General features: G+C 41.0%; 3 protein-coding genes, 7 non-coding genes and 1 pseudogene across 41 annotated transcripts in view; 2 read left to right on the top strand and 9 right to left on the bottom strand.

Moving 5' to 3' along the window:
- Cep295 (centrosomal protein 295) overlaps positions 1 to 391 on the top strand; it is a 40,936-nt gene extending 40,545 nt beyond the window's left edge. For 14 of the 16 annotated variants that reach the window (XM_006510414.2, XM_017313423.2, XM_017313421.2 and 11 more), the window contains one exon: positions 192 to 384. In XM_006510414.2, coding sequence (XP_006510477.1) covers positions 192 to 208 — 17 coding nt within the window. In that variant the 3' untranslated portion in view covers positions 209 to 384. Of the gene's footprint in view, positions 1 to 191 lie in introns of all 16 variants that reach the window. The other 2 variants (XM_017313419.2, NM_176976.4) reach the window with 1 other exon arrangement.
- On the bottom strand, positions 308 to 11,352 carry Taf1d (TATA-box binding protein associated factor, RNA polymerase I, D). 12 transcript variants are annotated; one of them, XR_870543.3, is made up of 13 exons: positions 11,022 to 11,116; positions 9,484 to 9,577; positions 8,390 to 8,780; positions 7,271 to 7,446; positions 6,896 to 6,947; positions 5,610 to 5,778; positions 5,083 to 5,132; positions 4,469 to 4,531; positions 3,273 to 3,315; positions 3,041 to 3,074; positions 2,174 to 2,203; positions 1,829 to 1,922; positions 327 to 416 (listed from the first exon to the last, which is right to left on the bottom strand). XR_870543.3 is itself a non-coding variant. In XM_011242620.2 (8 exons), exons 3-8 carry the CDS (start codon positions 9,549 to 9,551, stop codon positions 5,284 to 5,286), a joined length of 969 nt encoding a protein of 322 aa, XP_011240922.1. In that variant the 5' UTR covers positions 9,552 to 9,577; positions 10,315 to 10,432; positions 11,022 to 11,091; the 3' UTR covers positions 5,200 to 5,283. The 12 variants fall into 12 exon arrangements, 3 of the variants coding, with proteins under 3 accessions (XP_011240922.1, NP_081537.1, NP_083524.2); XR_870542.3 differs by having other exon boundaries at positions 1,865 to 1,922; NR_028401.1 differs by lacking the exon at positions 5,083 to 5,132 and having other exon boundaries at positions 308 to 416; positions 1,865 to 1,922; positions 11,022 to 11,091.
- Positions 497 to 629, bottom strand: LOC115487276. The gene has a single exon (XR_003948464.1). It is a non-coding gene; the product is annotated as a small nucleolar RNA SNORA25 (small nucleolar RNA).
- LOC115487281 lies at positions 717 to 816 on the bottom strand (annotated as a pseudogene).
- Positions 1,710 to 1,783, bottom strand: LOC115487272. The gene has a single exon (XR_003948457.1). It is a non-coding gene; the product is annotated as a small nucleolar RNA Z40 (small nucleolar RNA).
- LOC115487278 lies at positions 1,984 to 2,116 on the bottom strand. The gene has a single exon (XR_003948466.1). It is a non-coding gene; the product is annotated as a small nucleolar RNA SNORA1 (small nucleolar RNA).
- LOC115487273 lies at positions 2,324 to 2,460 on the bottom strand. The gene has a single exon (XR_003948458.1). It is a non-coding gene; the product is annotated as a small nucleolar RNA SNORA8 (small nucleolar RNA).
- On the bottom strand, positions 3,161 to 3,231 carry LOC115487311. The gene has a single exon (XR_003948525.1). It is a non-coding gene; the product is annotated as a small nucleolar RNA SNORD5 (small nucleolar RNA).
- Positions 3,373 to 3,503, bottom strand: LOC115487282. Its single transcript, XR_003948472.1, has one exon. It is a non-coding gene; the product is annotated as a small nucleolar RNA SNORA18 (small nucleolar RNA).
- Gm25500 (predicted gene, 25500) lies at positions 4,636 to 4,694 on the bottom strand. Its single transcript, NR_106108.1, has one exon. It is a non-coding gene; the product is annotated as a predicted gene, 25500 (primary transcript).
- 4931406C07Rik (RIKEN cDNA 4931406C07 gene) overlaps positions 10,857 to 20,701 on the top strand; it is a 23,112-nt gene continuing 13,267 nt past the window's right edge. Inside the window, exons 1-3 of one of the 6 annotated variants that reach the window (NM_001199484.1) lie at positions 10,857 to 11,091; positions 15,792 to 15,938; positions 19,364 to 19,462. In NM_001199484.1, coding sequence (NP_001186413.1) covers positions 15,884 to 15,938; positions 19,364 to 19,462 — 154 coding nt within the window. In that variant the 5' untranslated portion in view covers positions 10,857 to 11,091; positions 15,792 to 15,883. Of the gene's footprint in view, positions 11,092 to 11,128; positions 11,269 to 15,616; positions 15,939 to 19,363; positions 19,463 to 20,701 lie in introns of those variants that run through there. The other 5 variants (XM_030244585.1, NM_001199485.1, XM_006510596.2 and 2 more) reach the window with 5 other exon arrangements.

Genomic DNA, 20,701 nt, shown 5'->3' with positions numbered 1-20,701 from the left:
GGGATGAAGCCTACTTCATCTGCATTTGTATTGTTTGGCACAGTAGAGATTACAAAGACTTTAAGACTCATCCTTGAGCTTCCTGCAGGGTGTGAATAAAGTGACTCTTCCTAAAGAGAAAAAAAGCTGTCTTCAGGGCACTAATTATTTTGCTAATATTACCAGCCTAATTCCACAAATTTCTCTTACAGGTTGCACAGGCAGTTAGCTGGGGTGAAACAGCAAAGAGAATGAAAGCAAGAAAAAGGATGACCTTTCATTCAAAGTACAAATTGAAATAAAACACTAGAAACTCCAGACCCAAAATACATACAAACTATAAAAGGTTCTTTTTACTGTATATATTTATTTATTTTTAATTTAAGTCAAATAAATTATTTGAGGGATTTGATTCCTTTGCTGTCCATCCAGGTCACCTGAAAGAGAAGACAATGAGAGATGTGTTAATGAGTTAAGTGATTCAGGGTGTGTTAAGTGTATGTTAAGTGATTCAGGGTATGTTATCTTCTCAGAAAAACACAGCACTATCAAAACAGTGCAGGATTTTCTCTGTGAAGAACATCAATCTTTGGTCACAGCGTTAAGAGCTGTGGGTTTTATAGCCCAAAAAGCCCTCTTTGAAATGACCTTCATTGTATGTATATGGGAGCCCCTTCCATATACATACCTTCCTCAAATGTCCCAGTCAGCCAGCCATCCACCCCATCCAGCCATCACCATGTTCCCAACAGCATATGAAGAACCTCATGGGAATTTGTCTATGGTCATGTCCACAGCAAATGAGAAACTGCATTCTAGAAGCCTTGGTAATGACCATTATAAAAATGACCCTTACTTGCCTTTCTTATCTGTCTTTGACAGCTTCTAAGGGTTTGTGTGTGTGGTTTTTGTTTTGTTTTTAATTTTGAGACAGGGTTTCTCTGTGTAGTCCTGGCTGTCCTGGAACTCACTCTGTAGACCAGGCTGGCCTCGAACTCAGAAACCCGCCTGCCTCTGCCTCCTGAGTGCTGGGATTAAAGGCGTGCGCCACCACTGCCCGGCAACTTATAAGGGTTTTTGTGTTTGTTTAATGAGACAGCGTTTCTCTGTGTAGTCCTGGCTGTCCTGGAACTCACTCTGTAGACCAGGCTGGCCTCGAACTCAGAAACCCGCCTGCCTCTGCCTCCTGAGTGCTGGGATTAAAGGCGTGCGCCACCACTGCCCGGCAACTTATAAGGGTTTTGTGTTTGTTTAATGAGACAGCGTTTCTCTGTGTAGTCCTGGCTGTCCTGGAACTCACTCTGTAGACCAGGCTGGCCTCGAACTCAGAAACCCGCCTGCCTCTGCCTCCTGAGTGCTGGGATTAAAGGCGTGCGCCACCACTGCCCGGCAACTTATAAGGGTTTTTGTGTTTGTTTAATGAGACAGCGTTTCTCTGTATAGTTCTGGCTGTCCTGGAACTCACTCTGTAGACCAGGCTGGCCTCGAACTCAGAAATCCGCCTGCCTCTGCCTGGCTACTTCTAAGTTATTAACAAGGGAGGAAATTTGTTTCAAAGAATTATAGAGGTTGATTTTGAGTGCTAAATAAAACTAGGGGGAAATGAATGTCGCACATGATACCCTAATAACTACAGTACTGTAACTTCATACCCAGATGGGCTATGTGAAGCTAGACTATCTTGCTCACCTATGAGTCACCAAGTCTGCATACGTGGACCTATCCAATATAGATGTTCAGAAAGGCTACTTTCATTCAGCCCATTCAGAGCAGTTGAACATTTTTGCCCATCATCACAACATCATTTATGGTAGTGTTTTTCAAACCTGGCAGTGAATTTCAGAATTACCTCATCTCACATGTGGTTTCAGAGTTAACATCTTACCAGAAGATTTGAGGATTTCTTCAATTTATTTTAAGGACCCTTCATGTTATCTTTAAACCTACAAAATTGATCATAAGAAATTATTATAAAATGAATTAACATACTTGAGTGTAACAGACAAATGTTACAGGTCTCATTGTCACCACTGTAATGTATCTGCTGTGATGGAAGCATGACCTGTATCTCAATTTAGCCACATCGACCAGTTCTGGACAATGACCAACAATGCCCATTCTTATGTACAATGAGGCTCATATATGATGCATCTAGTAAGTAAAGACAGCAAGAAAAAGAAAAATAATGCCTTACCATTTTAGGGTAGGGTTCACTCGTGTCACCCTAGGAAGAAGAGAAAGCTTTAAGACCAGGTAGTTTAAGACCCCCACATTGAGATCAAACTTGCAAGTTGTTCTGCCCTCCCCGACACACCTACATACAAAAATTTATGTACATATGAAAAACTGTATCATTAGAAATACCAGGTTTAACATGCACAAAGCCAAGAAACCAACGATGCCAGATAGTGAGTTTCTATAGCACTGTCTTTTGAACACCCAACAGGAAAGAACTGCTGAGTGCAGATACCATGCAGTGCAAAATCCTAAGCCCTTTACTGGGTAGACTTTCAGCTATTGAGTTTATGCATGAGAGTTCCATCTCAGCTAAAATTCCCCCAATGGGAAAATTGCTCAAAAAGGATTAATGTTCTTTTGGGTACATGTACATACACACACACTGATAATAGATTACCTTCCCTGAGCACTCCAAATACTATTCACTGAAGGCTTCTCACTAAAATCAGAGCTTCCAGATTTAGCCATCATACGTGCCTGGCTGCTAGGGTTTTGAACTTATATTTACTGTGCCAGCTACCCAGCCAAGAATTTGATCTTGAGACAAAGTTTCCATTTCTCAGATTGTACTTGAAACTTCTCACCTCAGACTCTCAACTCATAGAATTTTAGGTGTGGGACTAGTACATGGTGTATCTTTTTATCCCTACTGAATGAACATTTCTAGTTATTCTGATTTGGCATTTGAGTGATGTACTTGTACTAGCCTAGCAAAGTGAGGACGACTTTCTAGGTTGTACACATAGCAAATGTTTTTCTGAGAACTTACATGCGACCTGGAGATCTACAATTCTTTATACAAAAAACAAAACTAGTTACTTACCAAACATCTCTTTAGGGTCTTCTCATATCCATTCCTAGAGAACAACACATGACTTTTAAAAAGGCTGTCATTTCAGTTATAAAAACTGCCAAGGTTACTATGATTACCAGCTGCAGCCAGTTCTGTCAGAGTTAATGTTAGTTCATGTTTGGCTCATTCAGCAGTTGAACAGTTGAATTCATCATCTGAACTGGAACTATCTTTTCCCAAAATTAGTGTCACTAAAACTTACCTCACACTCACAACTCTAATCTTTATGAAGGAAGTGCCAGTGCCTAAAGTTAAAAACAAACAAACAAAACAAAATTAACACATCAGTTTTATACTTTGTTAGCTGTCTTGTAGTTCCTTCCCACAGACCTAACAGTCAGTCCTGTGAGTCAAGTAAAACCACAAGTTACTGTATGAGGCGTTTCCAACGACGTCTGGCTACTAGGGAAGCCCCGTCGGGATAGACCTCAAAAGCAATCATTTCAACAACTGTGAAGCTCTCCAGCCATCTTTTATATGGACATCTATGAATAGGAAATCACATTGTAATCTCAGAATTTTGCCTAGCTTAAACTCAAGGTTGCATTCTTACAGTGCTGAACTCTCAAGCTCACTTTTACTGCTTTTACTGTAGTGATTTTTTTTAACCCAGCAACATGGTTGTGCTGGCTGGAATTAGACACGCACATACCTTTAATCCTAAACAATGAAGAAAGATAAAGCACCCATGAAAGTGATGTCTAATTGAGTAGCAGACAAAGTGAAAAAGATTTAACAGAATAAGATATGCCCAAATGTCAGAAGAGAAGCAACGTAAGAGGGCAAGAGGCAATTTTTACTAGGAGAACTTTACAAAGACAGGTTAAGAGAGATCAAGCTAGACACAGGTGAATACAGAATGAGCCAAGAGTGAAGAGCCCAGATCAGAACAGATTGCAAGGTAGTTTGAGGCAGAAGTCAGAATGAATCAGTCAGCTTGAAGGAATGAGCCAGAACACCTGAGGTAAACCAGACAATATCAAGGGTGAGCTTTTTCAGCAAAGTCTCCAAGGCTGAAAACATTCTAAACCTACATCAGATTGTAAGCTTCCAAGGATAGGCCTTCTTTAGCAGATGGGCAGTAAGGCTCAGAGACAATTACATCAGGCAGATAGATAAAACTAAATAAAGTGGCAGTCTGATTCTTAGTTAACTCACTTTTCAAACACTGTATTTGTGATGTACCATGCTTGAGAAGTTTATAATATTGTAAATTGAGTATAAGACCTTAAAGCCTTATTTTTGTGTTCTTCTGCTAAACATACCTATTTCAGTTCAAATTATTGATTCTAATGTTCTAGGATTTACTGAGGGGTTGGAGCACTCTAAAACTTTCATAGAATTAGCATCACTGAAAGTTAACATAACTCCGAAGATGTAAATTTACATGCTACTTACAACACTGAAACAAACATCCATTCATGGGTATCTTCCAATTCTGACTTCATAATCAAGACAAGCCTTTAAAAAAAAAGGAATATCCATCTACTCCATTACCTTTATAAGGTAAACTATATATGATATTGCTAGAACCAAGTTCATCAATAACACCTTTGTGCTTATATTCCTTCTTGTATATATCAAAACTCATACTGAGCAATGAGTTCTGGGTTGCAAGAGGATTTATATTTTTGCACCTGTTCAACTGGCCATTGTCCAACAGCTGACAAAAACACAAGTGCTATCAAAGCTGTCCATATCTGACACAGCCAGTTTTACAATTGTGACCACAATAGGACAGTAGGAACAGTGGTAATATTCAAACCCCCCTTGGGGAAGATAAGCACTTGTTTGACTTAAGACTTGCAGACAGAACCTGGGTGTGGGTTCGAAGAGAAAGCTCAGATAATAACTTTTTTTTTATTTCTCTGAATAGTTCTGGCTGTCCTTGAACTCAGAAATCCACCTGCCTCTGACACCCAAGTGCTGGGATCAAAGGCATGCGCCACCACTGCCCATCTATGAATAGGAAAGGAAATCATATTCATAACCAACAATGGCTGGCTAATTACCATCTTGTAACTTTAGATCTCCAGGCACAGATACCTTCTGATCTTGGGTACTGCACACATATGCATGTAGGCAAAACACACAAATATGAAATAATTTGGGCTAAGCACTTAAGAGGCTGGGTTTTATCATTAGTTTATTTTTTCTAGTATAAGAGTCCAGGAGTTTAATCCAATTTTCAAATCATCTCTTCCTCCTCATAGTCATAGTGGCTGCGACAGACCACAGAGGTGGTGAACCTCCAGATACTCTAACTCTCCTTTCTTCATGACCTTGCTCTGCAGATGAGCAAAAGGGCGAGGCTGGGGTCTTGAATCTAGACATGTATAGGATTGTTAGCATTTTCCTTCCAGAATCACAATCATGTTTACTATAGTAGTAAAATAATCCTTATAGTATTTCTTACTCTGAAATCAAGCAACGAAAAAAGCTTTACTAAGTATTTATTAGCGTTCCACCAGCAAGTTTATCTTCTTCCCCAGATTAGTTCTTGATCTACTTGGCATACACTGTTATCTATGTTCTTTACCTTCTTCAATAGTCACATGTTCATTTCCTTTCAAGGTTCTTCTGTGCCCTTTCTCTCTGTGTGTGGCATCTTTGGCTTTTTTAGAAAATGTAGATTCTTTCTTAATCTTCTCTTGTTCCAAGTTTCTCTTCCTTGAGAATTCTGAACTTATTATGAAGCAACTGTCTTCCTGCATTTAATAGAAAAAAAAAAAAACAAAAAAACTAGTAACTAAACTCACTGATGGGTGAGTGCAAATATATTCCTTACTATACCAGCACTATTTTCTCATTTGACAGCACACCAGATTAGCTAAAAGTTCTTTATTATTTTATCAGAAGCTAGATCAGTGGTTAAAAATACTGGCTTTTCAGGGCTAGAAAGATGCCTCAGCAGTTAAACACCAATGGCTGTTCTTTCAGGGGTACTGCATTAAATTTCAGCAACCATATGGTAAATGTGACCTGGTGCCCTCTTCCATTAATCAGGTATACATGCTGGTAAAGCACTCACACAGTTAAGTAGAAAACAGTATAGAATAAACAGCACAAAATAAGCCACAACATTGGCTTCTTCTCTTTTTTTTTTAAAGTTTTAACAATTAACATTTACATATTAAATTGAATGTTTTTTATTTGTTTTTTTTAAAGATTTATTTATTATTATATGTAAGTACACTGTAGCTGTCTTCAGACACACCAGAAGAGGGAGTCAGATCTTGTTACGGATGGTTGTGAGCCACCATGTGGTTGCTGGGATTTGAACTCTGGACCTACGGAAGAGCAGTCGGGTGCTCTTACCCACTGAGCCATCTCACCAGCCCACTGGCTTCTTCTCTTAATTAAGACTAAGATTCAATTCCTTGCACCTACCAGTTCCAGGCACCAGGCATACACCTGGTATACTTACATGCAAACAAAACATAATACTGAGTTTAAAAAAAAAAATCTTAAGACTGGAGCCAGGCAGAGATACACATTTTGTAAGCCAATAGCAGGAGCAAAGACCATGCTGGTAGGTTAATCCACTGGTTTGAGGTCTCAAGAGGCCAGTCTAACCTCTGGCCTCAATATCCTACAAATATTCAAAGCTAGCGTTATAACTCAGCAGTATGATACCTTGGCATAAATATAAATGTGGACAAGGCTTCAGACCCCAACACTTGGGACTAAGAGGAAGAGTCACAAAAAAAAAAAAAAATCCTTGGTTATCAAATAGCCTAAATAGTAGTTCCACTCTTAAACAAAAATTCAATAGTATACAACTTGTACATTCTGTAAATGAAACAATAAAAATCAGCCACTTACAACCAACTTGATATCACATTCAGCCTGAGGATTTGTTGCTTCATCTTCAGTTCTGTAACATTAAATGGAATGTGTCACAAATCTTACCTAGTATTCTGATACCATTGAAACCTATAGTCAAAGAAAAATAATCCTCCCAAAGCTGATGTCCTGTGCACATTACCTCAGATTAAACAATCTTAAATGGACTAGAAGTTACGATTACTACTGAAGAATTTTATAGGATCTTCATTTTATAGATGGCACACCCACCCCAGCACTTGAGAGGCAGGTAAATGAGTTCAACCCTAGCCAAAGCTGTACAGTAGTGAGACTGTCTTTAAATTAGCTTAAATATGACAAACCCCATAAATTGCCCTTCAAGATCCAACTTACAATGGCTCTTCAATAGGAGAAAGTGAACCATCATCATCCATGTATTTGTGCCTCCGACTGTCAAGGTCTTCCTTTTCTAAATCTTCCCCAGCATGCATTTGCTTCAAGCATTCCTTAAGGTGGTGTTCATACTTGAGTTTTTCAATGTGGTGAAAAAATCCTCTTGCAACAGCTTGCTGCAAGTTAGAACACACAATTCCTTAAATATTAAAACATCATATACTAATTATAATCAAGTTTGAAACTGTACCAAGAGGCTAAATAAACAATGGCTTGCCGTTCATCAAAAGGACCAGATGTGAGAGCACAGAAACCACGTAAATGTTATGTGCATGATGGTTCTACTGTAATTCCAGACTTGGGTAGTAAAGACAATAAGAACAAGGTGAATAGGAAGACAACCCAAACTGGCAAGCTCTGCCATGTCTGCACGTGCATACACAAATAAATACAAAGTAGACATTAATCACTGATTACATTTTCCGACCACTTGCAACCATTCAACAGTTAATACTCAAACATTTGAGAAACCTAAGTAGTATCTGGGTACTTGGGTTTTTCTCTCTAGCCCTTGACTAGTTAACTTTTAACTGTCAATTTGGCATAGCTCTGAATTACCCTAGAAGGGATCCTCAACAGAGGATCTTTGTATGATTGCCTAGATTGTGGGTGGGTGTTACCATTCTGAGCAAGAGGTCCTAGGCTAACAATGCCCAGGACCAGCAGCTTCCTTCATGGTCCTATTCTCCAGCCCTTCCTGGGACTTCTAAAAGTGGGCCTTAAATGGTACCATACCTTCTCTCTCGCCTGTACTCAAAGGATTGACTACTGCTGAAAGCAAGCTGGGTGTGGTGTGCTTCAGAATAGTCTAGAGATAATATAAGGGACCTCAAGGGACCCAGCTGGAGTACAACTCCATAAATCTGTGTGCACACTGATAAATATGCTTGTGCACATTTCTCTAGTGATGCAAGAGATGAAAATTGGAGCACTTTATATGGATGTCACTATTGTTAAAAGTAACAATCTGTTTCAGGTGTCCCTCAAACAATTAAGAATGGCCAACAAACCATTCAATCTTACCTAATGTATTCACCTACATTTAAAAAAAAAACTCACCTCATATGTTAAAATTTTCTTCCAAGGTAAAGGTTTTCTTCCACTCTCAGATTCTAAGAATGGAAACACAGCTCCTTTGTCTTTAATTTGTTTTGCATCTATTTGCGACCTTCTAGTGATCCTCGTTCCCGATGGTTTTCCTCTTGGTCTTCCTCTTGGTCTTAATTTTGGCTCATATTTTCTCTTTTTCCTCTTTTTCCGTTTCTTTTTTTTAAATCTTTCAAAAATAGCCTTTAAAGTCAGAGGCCTTGGTTCTATAGAAGAGTCACTTGATGAATCTGTTTCAACACTTGCAGGTAAAGTAACACGTTTCACAGTAGGGTGTCTTTGCTTTTGTATAGGTGAAGGAGCACACTGAGTTTTAAATAAGCTGCCATCAGAGGAGTCATCACTAAAACAAAAATGAAACTGCATCAGTTATCATTAGCTATAATCCTCCCCGAGTTTCAAGGCCATGCTCCCAATCATGCATTCCTTCAGTTCACAGCTCCAACAGCCTTTACTGCCCTTAGAACACCAGACAAAAGCATGACAAACCTAAAAACCATGTTAAAATTTCAAAGTGCATTTCTTCAAAGATCAACCCCCTAAAATCATACCCAGCATTTTAGAATAGATTCAGTACCAGTTAACCACTAGTACTTACTATTATATCTAAAACAAGACAGTTGGTTAAAATGTTCAGTTTTAACTTTCAAAAGCACCACTTAATCACTAAAGCTTCCACTATCTACCTACTAAACAAAAATGGGCCAATAAAACCAGAACTAGCCCCCCAAATGTAGTTTTCTTGGAAAAAATAAACTATGTTCCATTCCTACATGTTCAGGTTGGTAGAATTATACAGTTTTAATCAAACTGTCAAGCTAATATAAATGCTAATTGAGGTTCTCTCTATCTATTTTAAGTACAAGCATTACAAATAACTTGCTGGAGTGCAGGGTGTGGTAACATGCCTTTAATCCCAACTCTTGAGAGGTAGATGGGCAGGATTACCTGGGTGAGGGCAGCCATGGCTCTATCTACTGAGATGTCTCAAAAATAAATTGAACATTTGGACTGAATCTCTAGTTTACCCACAAAAGCTACCTTACCTTTGGTCTCCAGTATCTCCAGCTCTATCCGATGCCACACAGACAGAATTCACTTCTGATTGAGCCATCACTTTTCGCGGCCTTTCCCAATTTTCTGCAATCACAGATTTCAATGATGTACCAGCAGTCTAAGTTCAGCATACTCCTTCCCACTGTGTGAATTTCTGTAAAATCCCTATGGATAGTACATTTTATATCTACTTTAAAGCCTCTGAGTGGGCTTGTTTCCAGTATCCACATCGGGTTGCTCACAATCTCCTGTTAACTCCAGCTCCCTGTTAGTGATCTTTTGTCTTCCAGAGTACCCTCACACATATGGCATAGTTTTCTTTAAATATGTGAGTGAAAACAAGAAGCCACATTCCAATGCAGTTTGTTTTCTCACTAAATCTACCCCCAAAACCCGACATGGCTTTAACCACCACCTAGCCTCACAGTAGCATTTCTAATTCCAATCTGGGCTGCGAACTCGACACTGAAACAGAGTTCGGGTAGTTGGGATATGGCGATAGTGGCTCAAAAATCACTACTGATCAAATGGTCACAGGCCTGTAATCCTAACAACGTGTAAAAGAACCTTTAGATTATGGCTGAGACGATAGCCTAGCAGTTAAGTATACTGTCAATGGCCGGGCGTGGTGGCGCACGCCTTTAATCCCAGCACTCGGGAGGCAGAGGCAGGATTTCTGAGTTCGAGGCCAGCCTGGTCTAAAAAGTGAGTTCCTGGACAGCCAGGGCTATAAAGAGAAACCCTGTCTCGAAACCTCCCCCCCCAAAAAAGAAATGAATAGAATACTGTCAATGGACTAAGATGAGACTCCCAGAACTCACATGCCAGCCTAAAAATAGCTGTAAGCAGTCCTAAGAGATTCGATGTCCTCTTCTGGGCTCTGTGAGCACTGCGTGCACGTGGTGTAGAAATATTAGGCAGGCAAAACGGCCATATGTACTAAAGGAGAAAAGACTACAGTTTTCCTAGGCTACACAAAATCCTAGAACTAAAAATAATCACAACTTTCGAGGATAAGAAAAACAGGGTGACTACGACCTTAGATTGCAAAATGCCCGCTACATGAATTGCTTTTTTAAATTAACCCACCAAAACTGAAATTTAAGGTTGACCCGGTCGCCCCAACGATATGCCTGTGAGTAAATCAAAGATAATTCCTAGGAATCACTCCCACCTGTACGCTACTTTACAGTTCCGAGACTACAAGCTTTGGAGGCCACGTGGTGAGCTGCGTCGACTATGCGCCGTGGGCCCGCTGCAAGACCCTTTCGGAACGTAACCTAAGAGATGTGCGCAGGCAGCACGCGACCCCTTACACGGCACTAAAAACGCCCTCCAGGCCCAGAACACCTCGGCCTCTCCCAACAGCGACCCGGAGCCTCGTGCGGCCTGCGGATGGCGGGATTCCGGCCCGCTGCTCTGGCCCTACAAGAGCGCCGTTTCCGCGCGGACCGCAGCCCAAAGAACCCCGCCCTGCGGCCCCGTCGCCCGCAGCAGACCTGAGCGGCCACAGTGAACAACCGCTTACCTCTTCCGCCGCGTCGAAAAGAGCGCTCCCGGCGCCCAGCAGCCGGACTAGGACAAGGACGAAATCTCGCGTGAGTACACGTTGGTGGGCGTGGCTGTGCGTGTGGTGGGCGGGCCTCCGGGAGGGGCGGTACCCCGGCTCTCCCTTGGCCTAGAGCTATCAGAAAAGACTGGCAGGAGACTAAACCTGTGTTCGAACCTGAGTGGAAAGAAGGCCTTCCTGCAAGTGGGAGGACACTGCGGGCCAGGTGAGCGTCGATTTGTTGTGGTGACTGAGCCCGCAGTGTGCCAAGCTCTCTGTCAGACTAAGGGTGGCATGTGTTATGGATTTCTGTACTGTCCCTGTGTCCTCACTTGCCTCCTACTTTTTTTTTTTTTTTTTTTTGGTTTTCGAGACAGGGCTTCTCTGTGTAGCCCTGGCTGTCCTGGAAGGCACTTTGTAGACCCGGCTGGCCTCGAACTCAGAAATCCACCTGCCTCTGCCTCCCGAGTGCTGGGATTAAAGGCGTGCGCCACCACGCCCGGCACCTTCTACTTTTTGACCCCTGCACACACTGTCCAACAGTCTGTGGAATCCTGCAGCATTGACTCTGGCTTTGCACCCATGCAGGTCCACTAGGACTAAGTTGTAAGGGAACATTACAAACACCTTATTGAGTGCGTGACAAGATCTGTGGTGAGAGGGCAGATATTACTATCCCTTGAGTTCTCATAGACAAACACATTTCAAATGTAAAGTTGTTGGCCTAGAGATATAACTGGATTATAGAGAGCTTGCCTAGTGTACATGGCACCACGGAGAAAAAAAAATAAAAACAAAAAAAGCAAACAAAGACCTGTGTGTGTGGTTAGATCAGTATGAATATAGGGTCCTATGTGACTGAATGAACTATTTGCAAAGCTGTAAAGCCAGCCTTGTGCTTGAACCCTACTAGTCTAGTATATCGTAAAAGTGTGGTATATCATAAGTACCTAATAATTAGCAATATATTGTGTGCAATATATTTGGAAGAGAGAAGTCCCCTCTAGGTGGAAGATGGGCACTTCTCCTGGTGCTGCAGGATTATTCTGAAGTCTTCCTGGTGTCAGCCAAAGGGGCCATTTCTTCACTGCTGATTCAGCTTAGGGTGGGGTGCATTCTGGATTTACAGACCTGCCTTTGAGTTTGTTGTTGTTGCTGCTGTTGTTTGACACATGTCTCTTTATGTAGCCCTGACGATCCTGGAACTTGATTTGTAAACCAGGCTGGCTTTAACCTCACAGAGAACCTCTTGCCTTTACAGCCCTCTGCCTCCAGTGCTGGAGCTAAACATGTGCACCACCATGCCTGGCTTGAACCTGCTTTTGAATCCTGTTTCTGCCATGTAACAACTGAATGATCTTGAATAAATTTTGTTTCCTTTTCTGTACAGTAAGAAGTACAATATGTCTGTCATGGATTTGAGAATTTTGAGGGACTTTAAAGGGCCTGACAATTTCTGAATACAGGATGGCCTTAATCATGACACTCAGCATGATTGTCACCGTTAGCCTGTTGCTTTCCGTGTCGTTTCTCCCCCTGCACGTTTCTCTACCCTGTGTCTGAGCCATTGGCTCCCACCACTTACATCAGGAAAGTAAATATCTGCCTTCATCTGGCTGGAAGCTGTGCTGGAGCAGCTCTGACTATCGATGGAAACCATTCCCTTTGGCTCCTAATTCCAACTCCAACCTCTGCACACACGTGTTCTCCCCTGCCGTCATCTACACAAACGTACATTTCTAAACCAGTTATTCGGTCTGGAGAGTCCCATGGTTAGACTTTGTCTCTATTTTGGTAGGAATATAAAACAAACTGATTTTCTTTTAAGAAAGTAGAAAGTATAAAATTAGGGATATTGCTGGGCGGTGGTAGCACATGCCTTTAATCCCAGTACTCTGTGAGTTCGAGGCCAGCCTGGTCTACAGAATGAGTTCTACAGGACAGACAGGACTAGACAGAAAAATCTTGTCTCCAAAAGGGGGGTGTTACTCTAATTTGAATTCCTATTATTCCTATTATTCTACTACAAGTATAATCATCTAAAGTGCTTTCATTTTCCTCACTATATACTGAGCTATACTAAGACTGGGTGTGGTAGTACATACATCGAACTGGCCCAGCACTCAAGGGATCCAAACAGGAAGAGCACAGTACCAGACTAGCCTGGGCCATATAGTGAACCTTATCTCAACAAAAAATAAAGTAAAATCAAGCAATCAGCATTGGATTAACACACTGCTCATTGAGCAGATTGGGCATGTCTGTATACTAGGCAATATCTCTGGACGCCTGGTACAAAGTGTGATAGACTGTTAACATGGGGCATCTGGGTAAAGAGTGTGGAAGCTAGATTTGTATATGATATATCAGTCTTAAACTATTTCAAAGAAAATTAGCATGTTTTACTTCTAAACCATTAAAAACAATCAATTGAAAAATATGTTTAGAGTAATTCAAGTATGATTATAGCAGCTGGGACCTATTTTCAATAATTACTTATATTTCATTGGAAACACACGAGTATATGTGTTAAATAATTAAAAGACAGTAAAAACGAATGTTTGGTAAAGTACTAAAGTAAATGTCACCTATTTCAGCTACCTTGGAGGCTGAGGCAGGAGGATGATTTGTGGAGACAATGTAGGGATCCTATATCTTTAAAGAAAGACTGTAAATATAAGGTGCTAAATATGTACAATGGCACGTTCATGGAAGATATATGTTCTGAAAGTATGGTCAAAAATAGAAATCGTAGGCCAGAGATGGCTTAGGGGTTCTACGTGCAGAGAGAGCTGACTCCTGCAAGCTGTCCTCCGACCTCCACATGGGGGTTGTGGCATACACACAAATAAATACTTTTAGTGAAATAATTTATTAAAACGCCTAAGCCTAAGAAACATGAGCCTGTAGAACTGGCTCAGCAGTTAAAAGCACACACTGCTTTCCACCCGGACTGAGCTCCACTCTCAGCACACAGGTCAAGGCTTCCTTGTCAGCCACCTATGATTGTGCTTCACTGGAGACACAGAGGCAGGACCTGTGAGTTGGAGGAATTCCATTATGTAGACAGGGTATGGATAAGTGAGGGACCCACTTTTCATTTGCTGCGTGAGCACTTTTAAACCCAACCATTCTGATTAAGGAGGTGTTCCATTAACAATATTGAGTGCTAGCTACTCCCATGGTGCTCTGGGAGGCAGGAATGCCCTCAGTGATTTGACTGTCCTGTGCTGTGATTGGCCCTGCCTGTCTCCGCCCTGCCCATCTCCTTTTCTTTCCCTGACTCCCTCTAGCCATGTCACTGAGCTTGCTTATAAGGCTGATTTCCTGAACAGGGACATAAGTACCAATCTATGAATATGTGCTTGGTTTTTTGTGAAGTGCTTTTGCCATGCATTTTTGGAAAATATAAGATTATGATTGATTAGGTTACCAGATTAATCGAACGCTAAAAGTACTTACCAAGTAAGTATATTTATTTATAAATTAAAGTAAAAAAAGACTTTCAGAATCTAATCATTCATAGGTTTCCATTTCAATTGGTAACTAAAATTTTCTCTTATTAATATGACAGATAAAAGGAATAATTCAAATTAAGGAAATAAGATTTTTTTTTTTTTAGCTTCAGGGAAAAAAAAAAAACAAACTCCTGTTATACTATTATAATGCCAGACTTTGTTGTTTTGTTATTACTGAGGTCTACTTTTAGAATAAAATTTGTACTCTGTTTAAAAATAATAAGGGTGGGTAGTCAGGCCAGCATGATCGCTCAGTGGGTGAAGTTAGTTACCAGTAAGCCTGACTGAGTTCAGTTCCTGGCATCCACACGGTGGAGGAGAAACCAACTCCTACAAGTTGTCCTGTGACCTCTACAGGTATGCACAAGGATACACACACACACATGCATGTACATACAAACACAAATAAATGTAGTATTAAAAACAGTGGAGGGCTGGTGAGATGGCTCAGTGGGTAAGAGCACCCTACTGCTCTTCCGAAGGTCCGGAGTTCAAATCCCAGCAACCACATGGTGGCTCACAACCATCCGTATTGAGATCTGGCGCCCTCTTCTGGAGTGTCTGAAGACAGCTACAGTGTACTTACATATAATAAATAAATAAATCTTTAAAAAAAAAACAGTGGAATAACTCTAAGACAATTAACTTTTAGCTTAAATGTCAAATATAGAGTATCGACTAAGAGATCGAATACTGTGAAGTATACACATTGTATTTACATACACATGCACACAACTGTAAAACTAATTAATTACTTGTAATTCTTAGTGCATATATTTTGTTTGAAGACCATATTCCTAGACCGTCTGTTAGGAAATCTCAGGTCTAGGCTAAGTACAGCACTCCATGAGAAACTGCTTCCCTGGCTTACTTGAGCTCCTGGCTCAATGCCAGTACCAAACAAACAGAAATGAGAACAGAAAGGAAAAAAGTATAAAGAGCAGATTCATATAACAGTGCCGGACTGGGATGTAGCTGAACACTGCCAGGAAGGAAGAAGAAAGGGAGGAGGGAGGGAGGGAACAGAAAAATAGATCAAAAGGAAGAAGGAAAGAACAGCCTGTAGGGCAGAGGTCCCTCGGCCCTGCTCACATGGACCTGGCAGGAAGTTGTGTGAACTCTGAGTGGCCTTGGGGCACTTTGCCCTCCTTATGTAAGTGAACTCTGAGGATATGAAACCTCTGTGGCCTTTGCCTTCATCAAGTAACTGAGCTCCACCATTCATTTCCAGAGCCGGGACTGTTCCTGCTGGTGCCCCGTGAGCTCTCGTGGTGGTCAGCCAACAGCTGCGGTGTCTGAGCAGCCTTGCTGAGAGGAAGGAGAATGGCTTGCAGTGAGTTTTCCTTTCACATGCCAAGTCTGGAGGAGCTTGCTGAAGGTAAAAATGATGTTAGCTTTGGGTGACTGACTGGTTTTTTAGTTTGTTTATTTTGATTTTTCTGAGACAGGCTTTCTCTGTGTATCCCTGGCTGTCCTGGAATTCACTCTGTAGATCGGGCTGGCCTTTAACTCACAAAGATCCTCCTGCCTCTTCCTTCTGAGTATTGGAATTAAAGGTGTGTTCCACTAGCCTGGCTAACCTTTGGGTATGTAAGGACTGTTTCAGGAAACAAAACCAGAAGCTCCCTGAGGTACACACGCAGCTAATGACCTCTCTATAGCTTATTGAAATAGGACTTTTGATACAGAAGTTTTTGCTTCAGTAACTGTTCAGTATTATTTTTATTTTTAAAAAATCCAAATTTCTATGTCTCAGAAAAGAAAACACCAAAGTTGTATATGTTTTAAGCTGTGTTATTTATAAACATTTACAATTCTTATTCCATCTTGATCTTAACAAAATAGAAGTTGTTTAATTCAAGATCCTTAGCATCACATGAAACTGCACATAATAATACCTTAAAAGCCAGTCCCAGGCTGGTGAGATGGCTCAGTGGTTAAGAGCAACGACTGTTCTTCCGAAGGTCCTGAGTTCAAATCCCATCAACCACATGGTGGCTCACAACCATCCGTAATGAGATCTGATGCTCTCTTCTGGTGTGTCTGAAGACAGCTACAGTGTACTTACATACAATAATAAATAAAAATCTTTAGGCCAGAGAGAACAGAGGTCTTGAGTTCAATTCCCAGCAACCACATGATGGTTCACAACCATCTGTACAGCTACAGTGTACTCATATACATAAAATAAATGAATAAATCTTTTAAAAAATATTCTTCCAAGAATAATGACCATATCTCTATTTCTAGTGATATAATTATTCTCCCAGAAGTAACCATCATATTACTATTTATAGTGATATAAATTATCCTTCCAGAAGTACCCACCATATCAATTTTTATAGTGATCTTGTTGCTACCACCTTTATGCAATGAAAATTAGCAAAGGAACCCAGAGAGTTGTGCAATATTGACAGTAATAATATTCTTTAAATACAGTCTGCTGGGGCTGGAGAAATGGGTCAGTGGTTAAGAGCACTAGCTGAACTCAGATGACCTGAGTTCTGTCCCCAGAACTCACATGGTGACTCATAATTGTCTGTAATTGTTAGTTCTAGATGATTCGGTGCCCTCATCTAGCGTCCTTCAGCACCAGACACACAGGTGGTGCACAGACATACATGTGGTTATAGCACTCATACATATTAAAAATAGATAAATAGGGCCGGGCGGTGGTGGCACACGCCTTTAATCCCAGCACTCTGGAGGCAGAGAGGCAGGCCTGGTCTACAAAGTGAGTTCCAGGACAGCCAGGGCTACACAGAGAAACCCTGTCTCAGAAAAAAAAAAAAAGAAAAAAAAATTGTTTCAGAAGTGGATGCTCACAGTCAGCTATTGGATGGAACAAAGGGCCCTCAATGGAGGAGCTAGAGAAAGTACCCAAGGAGCTAAAGGGGTCTGCAACCCTATAGGTGGAACTACAATATGAACTACCCAGTACCCCAGAGCTGTGTCTCTAGCTGCATATGTAGCAGAAGATGGCCTAGTCGGCCATCATTGGGAAGAGAGGTCCCTTGGTCTTGCAAACTTTATATGCCCCAGTGCAGGGGAATGCCAAGGCCAAGAAGTGGGAGTGGGTGGGTAGGGGGGTGGAGGGAGTATATGGGGACTTTTGGGATAGCATTTGAAATGTAAATGAACAAAATACTTAATTTTTTAAAAAAAAAGTGAAAAAAAATCTTAAATAAAAGAACAACAACAAAAAGAACTATAGATATTGTTGAAATAAAAACTATGGTTTTGTTATCACACACACACAAAAAAATGTCCTTTGAACAGAGACAGGAAGACCTCTATGAATTTGGGACTAGTCTTGTCTATGTAATGAATTCCAGGACAGCCAGGGATACACAGGAAGATACCTGTCTAAAAGAACAAACAAACAAACAAACAAAAAACAAATAAAAATAAAGTTCTAGGGGGAAAAAAGGCTCTGGAATATTAAGACACTATGCTTTTCTACATGTGTATTACAGCACAGTGCACCTACAATAAAGTATAGTGATTGCAGAATGTGAACACATGTACCTATGTGAGCACGTATAACTTGACATTCAGATTAAATATATACTCAGCACCTTAGTAGGCTCCCTCATGGACCTTCCAGTCAGCCTTTCTATCCCCGGAGGTCACCTTAGACACCTGCCTTTGGAACACTTAAAGTGGGGTCATGTAGTCTCTGCTCTTCTGTCTGGCTTCTCTGGCTTACACCGTTATTTACCTGTACTCACCTCTGAACTTATGGCATGATAGTCCTTTCATTAGGTGTTTTGAAATTCCCTCAAGGGAAAATAGCTCTCACCTGTGTGCAGTCTGTTCCCTTTCTGCATCTGTTAGTTGCTGTGAAGAAACACCAGGACAAGACATGCTAAACCTTCCTTCAAAGATTCTTTGTTACACTTTCAACCTGAACTTATATTATTAAAAAGAGTGATGGACCCAGGGCTCAGCTAAAACACCAAGGCAGCTCCTATACAGGAAGGCATTTAACTGGGGCTTGCTTACAGTTTCAGATGGTTAGTCCATGACCATCATAGAGGGAAGTAGACAAGTATGGTGCAGGAGCCAAGAGTTTTACATCCAGATGCACAGGCAGCTGGCTGCGAGAGAGAGAAACCTCAAAGCCCACTCCCAGGGACATAAATCTTCAATAAGGCCACACCTCCTCCAACAAGGCCACACGGTCTAATTCCTGTTCTACAGTTCTCCCTGGTTACTAAACTTTCAAATATGGGGGCCAGTGTTCTTTAAATCAGCACTCCAAAGTTAGTAACTATGGGTATTTATGTGTCAGAGAGTACATTATGTCTTCTGAGCACATTAAAGTCTAATTTTATTCATCAGTAAGATTATTCTGGGACTGGGGAGATAGATGGCTCAGTGGTTAAGAGCACTGGCTGCTCTTGCAGAGGTCCTGGGTTCACTTCCCAGCACCCACATGGTGGCTCACAGCCATCTGTAATGAGATCTAACGCCCTCTTCTGGGGTGTCTGAAGACAACTACAGTGTACATATAAATATGATAATAAGTAAATCTTTTTTTAAAAAGATTGCAAGAAGTTAAAAGAAAAGATTTAAAAAAACAAAGAGCATCCCGGGTTAGTGGTGCAGGTCAGTGAGACTACATGCTTTGCACTTAAGCCCGGGGTTGGTCTGTCTGTCTGTCTCTCTGTCCCCTCTGTCTTTTTTATAATACAAGTTACGATTATGAGTGTAACAAAGAAACCTTGAAGAAAGATTTAGTATCTGGTGGCCAATTGTTTTACCTAATGTTCAATATCGTCTTTGTGTGTCTTTTATTAGTTTTGCAGAAGGGGCTAACTGACAACTTTGCTGATGTCCAGGTCTCAGTGGTTGACTGCCCAGATTTAACAAAGGAGCCATTTACCTTTCCTGTAAGAGGTGCGTAGTTTAAAAAAAAAGTTTTTGGTGTTCAGTCATACACTTTTTTTAGAAACCAGTATTATTTTCCTCTATGAATAAAAGCTGTTATTACAACTTTCAGACATCACATTCATAATTTAAAATTAAGTAAGCCTCTTTTTAGGCTTTATAGTTGATTCATCTATTAAATGCTTAGACCCCTTCCAGAAATTTGCCAAGTTCAAAGTACTAAGGGAAGGAACTGAATACTGGTTGAGTAAAACAGCCTCAGGGTGACAGACACCTGGGTCAGATGTATGTGGCAGCAGCACTCCAAGGCGCTAGCTCCAGCTTACTGGTGAGAAACTGAAGCTAGAGAGAGGCCATGTAAACTCCGAGTGAGTCAAAACCAAAAGTCTAACCTCCTCCTCCGTTATGGCCTGTAGCGATAAGGAATTAGAGCATAGTGCATGTCTCTGTTTCTTTTATATTAATCGACATAGCTGGTTACAGAGTAACCTGCTTGGGATTCTAGACACTGGTCCTAGTGTCTATTCATCGCATTACTTGGACTAAGCCCTATAATGTCCCACAGCCTTAGATACATTAAACAGTATCTAAGATCAGTGGAGCGTTGTGAGAGCCTTTCAGGTTAAACAGTCTGTGACTGTAGTCTCTTTCAACACTTTGCAACTATTAGAAACCATTTTGGAAACATTTATTTTATACGTACTGGGTACTTTGTATGTATGTATGTATGTATTCACCTTGTGCATGTTTGGTGACTAAGGAGGGCAGAAGAAGACATCAGATCCATCTGGAGTTACAGATGGTTGTGGGTGCTAAGAATTGAACCCAGGTCCTCTGGAAGTTACAGTAAGCCAGTGCTCTTGACTGCTGAGCCATCTCTCCTGCCACAGTTCAACCTTGTGAATGAACAAACTGAGATCACCTCTTTTTTCCTCCACATTGTAATCATCTGTGGTTTCTGGTTTTCATTTTGCGAGTAAATGACTCTTTCTTCCTTTTTTCTCCAGCTTCCTCTGTCTACTAGAAGTCGCTTTATAGTGTTTTGCGGGATCTTTTCCCTGGCATCCACCTACTTTGTAGAATCCAAGTTTTTTTCATCTTACCTTGTACTTTTAAGCACCTTTGAAATCTCTGTCTCACCTAGATCTCTAGAATGTCTAGTTGTGTGTAGCACATCTCTCTACCTAGGGCTTCCTTCTTCCCTATTCCCTGGACAGCTATGTGAATTCCCTGTTGTAGCTCCTCCAG

This window comes from Mus musculus, chromosome 9 (assembly GCF_000001635.26).
Source record: "Mus musculus strain C57BL/6J chromosome 9, GRCm38.p6 C57BL/6J".
Lineage (NCBI taxonomy): Eukaryota > Metazoa > Chordata > Mammalia > Rodentia > Muridae > Mus > Mus musculus.
The sequence above is the reverse complement of the archived record's forward strand: the minus strand, read 5'-3'. Positions and strand labels throughout refer to the sequence as shown.